This window comes from Macrobrachium nipponense, chromosome 7 (genome assembly GCF_015104395.2).
Source record: "Macrobrachium nipponense isolate FS-2020 chromosome 7, ASM1510439v2, whole genome shotgun sequence".
Taxonomy (NCBI): Eukaryota; Metazoa; Arthropoda; class Malacostraca; order Decapoda; family Palaemonidae; genus Macrobrachium; species Macrobrachium nipponense.
Window position 1 is genome coordinate 73,775,902 of NC_061109.1, and position 5,000 is coordinate 73,780,901.

Here is a 5,000-nt window from a genome sequence, read left to right on the forward strand (position 1 = left end):
TATTCAGAGATAATGATCTTGCCCAAAATAAATTGCCGAAATTATTTTGATTTACATTAAAAAAAAAATTTCAACGGTGAATGCATCTACCTTCAGGCACATTAGTGTCGTTAAAACGCCCTCAGTATCAGAAGTGGTTTAGCTTATGTCACTTAAAAAATATAATTATGGATAGGAGAATTCCACAGTCAAAATTCCTTGCGGTGGTATGGCTGGATATACCCATGTTAACCCTGATTCGACGTCTGGCGAGGATGGACCTGTCTTCCACTCTCAAAAAGTCCCTTTACGAATGATTTGCGCTGAAGCTAAGAGGTCAATAAATGTGTCACTTCTTACAAAAACCTAGTATATTCAAGGAAAGGTATTTGTTAGGACATGCTTTGTAGAATAAAGGGCTTCAGTACAATTGATAGTGGTATTATGGTTCATTCTATATTTGTATTATATAGAGAGGTCTCTTCCAATAAAAGACGTTATTTAGAAAAATAAGAGTTTATTATAGTTTAAAAGTATAAGACAATCAGATATTTAAATAGAGAAGGCTAAACAATAAGTTCATAGCAAAACGAAGAAAAACAAATGTGCTAATAAAGCCTTTGTTATCCGTAGTCACGGATATTATCAATAGCATGCGAACTAACCAAAAGAATCACTGCTATCTTTGATTATTTTTCAGTTTTATTATTATAAGCCACTAGTTTTAGCGCCATAGTTCCTACGGCAAGAAAAGCCAGATTTTCGTAAAGACAGAAAAATAACTAAAAGCTTAGAGGAAAATGTTTTGACAAATGTCATTTACTAACACTCTTACTAGAACTAAGTAGTAGTGGAGATAGACTTAGCAAATGTATGGTAGGGAAGTAAACAAACACAAAGTTATAGCAATAACTGGACAGAATACAAGAGACCTGGAGCACCGTTTTTTCACATTGTTGATTAACAGGATAAGTCTATACAGAAGGGAACTGTTCTTAAAACCACCGTGAAGATAGTAGCAGTAGCAGTGATTAGTTCTGTTATATAAAAATGTACAAAGATACTATCTATAAGCTTATATATGCATATATATATATATATATATATATATATATATATATATATATATATATATATGTGTGTGTGTGTGTGTGTATGTGTGTGTATGTATATATGTATGTATGTATGTATGTATGTATGTATATATATCAACAATATCCAACCGCAATGCTACTATATAACCCGTTGCGTGAGGTACCCTGACCCAACAGACCTTGCATCTTCATATAATCAACGACTATGGTGTAACCTATTTATTTTTAACACACGCACATATACGTTTGTGTGTGTGCGTGTATAATAGTGCGCTTTAGCAAGGGTTTGTTGGAGATGAAGTGAATATTCATACCTTAACTTATTTAGATACATTTACATACATATATTTGCAAGTGTTTTCATCAGAGAGAGAGAGAGAGAGAGAGAGAGAGAGAGAGAGAGAGAGAGAGAGAGCAGATTTCTTGTTCATTTCTAGGCATTAAAAATTCCAGATTTCCCTCTATACCTGTCCTAATTTCTCCCAAAAAAACTCACAAACATACATAAAATTAATTCGTGGAAAGATAATTACAATCATTGTTACTCGCGTTAGACGATGGCAAAAAATTCTCCTTATCTCAACGAAGATTAATTTTCTTTACAAGATTCAATTCCACTTTGAATACATATTTAGGAAATATACTAGCTACCGGCTACCTCGGTAAATATGTTCTTTTGGCGTTCATAACCCGTAAGGCATTTAAAATGTTCAAACGTTAAAGTAAATCGTATTCGTTTAGCCAAGAATAGAAGTGGAATATCGTTAGAGTAGAATGTTTATAAAAAGGACTCTTATAAAAGCCCGTACTCGTTCTTTTACTAAGAAGGACGATTGCAAAAAGTTTTGTGCACTATAAAAAGGATTAAATGTTGTCGAGTGTACCACATTGTCTTATTAAACATTTAAAGTGACGTATTTCCATGCAACTAGCGTGTGCCTTATGAAGATAGTTATATAAGCAAAGAGAAAACGATGTGAATGAATACAATTCAACAAATATTAAAGCTATATCTAGTAGTAAGGGGGAGGAAGATTACCCATGTCCGCTTACTGTTATGAACCTGTGTGTGTGTGTGTGTGTGCGTGCGTGTATACTTAGAGAGAGAGAGAGAGAGAGAGAGAGAGAGAGAGATGGTGGTTACCTGAACTTTCTGTTTATGAAAATATGATTTAAAAACATTTATTTTATTCATACGTTCTATGTAGTCAAAATGAGATAGATTAATTTTGAAGGTGGGATGCGACTTACTTCATATGTAATCTGGCATTGTATTTTCTGTTAATTAGATGTGTGATTGCATGAAATAAGCTGCCTAGAATAAATTAGTTAGTTCATGAAAAGATTCTGATTTTGTCGAGTTTGACAGGTCCTGTGAAAATATTAAATTTTTTACGAGGATAATTAAGTACTATTGTAAAAAAATATTAAATACTTCTGGAGATCATTCATATTACCAGCAGCCTTTTCCTTGCCGTGCAGCCAGCTGTCATGAACAAGATCTGTAGAACAAGCCGACCAAAATGCATAAAGCTATGGAGGACAAAGGGAAGCCTTTTTCAAGTGCACACATCTACAGTACAGTAACCCAACAAAATGACTACTAAATGACATTGGTTGAATTATGTGGAGGGAAGGGAAGATTGTTTTTTTATAGGCAGTACAACATGCATACTGTTGTATGAAAGGGTAATTCACAAATAAAAAGCAGAAGTAAGGCATGAGGTATATAGTACGTATACATGATAAATATATAATGTTGGTATATTGCCGTCCAGCCGATTTTACTCTGTATGATTTGATATGTTGTGAGTTACGTAGTTATGGACAGCAGGAGTAAGCAACCTTAGGGTGCGTCCACACCGCACTGTTTATTTGGAGCTGACGATAAATATCCACAGCCAATATTATTATAGCCTGTTAGTCTCAATATCGTCGGCTGCGGATATTTACCGCCAGTAAAGAAAATAGTCAGAAAAAATTAATAAGAATTAAAGTACTATAAGCTGCTAGCGAAGCTTATCGAAGCATGAATGGCTCTCTAGGTCGTGAGAGATACTTTGATATAATTGTAAATAATCCATTAAGCCGCGATCACTCACCCGCACGTCATATTTATTCAGCAAACAGGGGATAAGCCAAGCTCAAATCAGTTTTACATTAATACCTGGTCACTGATAACACGTTTCAGCAAAGCCACTTCTACTGCTCACAGTTAGCACGCCCACTCATAAGAATAATTAATTTTAAGGTGCACAAATGCCGGGTTATAAACTTGCAAGGTACTTTGAACATACAGGTACCCTGATATTCTTGTTCTCTGGTAATAGAAGCAGGTAGTGTGAATACAGGAATTATGTGGTATGCGTGATTACCCAAGTAGTTATTTCTTATCGTCATAGTTTGTTCACGTTTGTGTACTTCAAACACTGATAAGAAAATCGAACATGTGGAAAAATGACTTAATATTGTATCATTTTAATTTGCTAAAGGAAAAGGTTTTAATCAAGTTATATGAACAATAATGCAGCCAAAGTTAAATGGAGATTTTTGTTTTCTAAGGTCATTATATAACTCAGTAGCAAATTTTCTACGTGGTCACATCATTTCAAAAAGAGCATCTGCCGCTTGCAGTAGTAGCACTTTTCCTAAACACCTCTTGGCAACTTATCACCTACTTATCACAAACACGTTGAAAACAACGACATCAAGCGAATCTTTGCCAAATGCTGACTAACCATATGAAGCACTAATACAACACCAATAAGTCGTTGATTTGTATATGGCCTGTTTTTGATGAGTGTACGACAAGTTGCCCACGTGTCTATGACATATTTACTGCAGCGCGGATTCACCTTTACGTACATACATACAAGTAGGCGATTGGCTTAATTTGATCACAAGTAAAGGGAAAGATCATTTAGTGATGACAACCTAAGAGTTTCTATCAATTATATCTATTCAATTCAGACTGCTTTCATTGACAGAATCCAAACTTCTTCAATTGACAGATAGAAGACGGAGGGAACGTAACGACGGCCAAGCTTAGGATGACAGTCCGTCGGGAAGACGACAACAAAACGCTGGCCTGTAAAGGCATGAACCCCGCCCTCCCCGACAGGTTCCTTGAGGATTCTACGAGGCTTGTGATCCTTTGTGAGTATCTGTTCATAAACCAGCAACTGCTTGTGGTCGCTTAATAAAGCAGCTATAATTATTGTCATTGGTGGTATTTTCCTTTTTTTCATTATTGCTGTGATTATAATCAATATAGTTTTTACATTATTTTTTTAAAACTATTCTCAATCTTAGTACGGGTATGACCATTATTTTGACTACCTTCTTTTATACTACCTCAACAAATATGGATATTGCCGATTAATCTTTGGTTTTCTTTTTTCTTATCATGTTATCGTATGTATCTAGACTGCATGCTATTGTCTATTCTTTATATATTCCATGTGTGGAATTGAGCTGAACATGAAAATTATTATTATTATTATTATTATTATTATTATTATTATTAGTATTATTATTATTATTATTATTATTATTATTATTATTATTATTATTAATCACATTCATCACTTACATTCACGTGCCCTACGTGCTATAGCACATGGACGCACACATGAGGAATATTTTTGCTCTCTTAGACACTCTTTTTCTTTCACAAATCTTTGGGTAGAGAGAGAGAGAGAGAGAGAGAGAGAGAGAGAGAGAGAGAGAGAGACCTTGCATTTGATATCACTCAGTTGTGATTTCTGGATTTCCGAAAATAAATATGCATTGTATTTCTATTACTGCCAGCTTACCGTCCGCTGAAAATAGCTTTTACTTTGTCTATGTTTTGTGAATCATCACAAGTAACGGCTGCCAGCAGCCTTAAGCCACTTCTCTTAGCGTTCCCAGCGAAAGATTAAACCC

The 5,000-nt window shown here is 34.8% G+C and overlaps 1 protein-coding gene across 2 annotated transcripts in view; it reads left to right on the forward strand.

Annotated features, from left to right (window-relative positions):
• Window positions 1-5,000, forward strand: part of LOC135217014 (hemicentin-1-like) — a 207,979-nt gene that overhangs the window by 191,735 nt on the left and 11,244 nt on the right. For both annotated transcript variants that reach the window (XM_064252582.1, XM_064252583.1), the window contains exon 7: window positions 4,085-4,229. In XM_064252582.1, coding sequence (XP_064108652.1) covers window positions 4,085-4,229 — 145 coding nt within the window. The remainder of the gene's footprint in view (window positions 1-4,084; window positions 4,230-5,000) is intronic.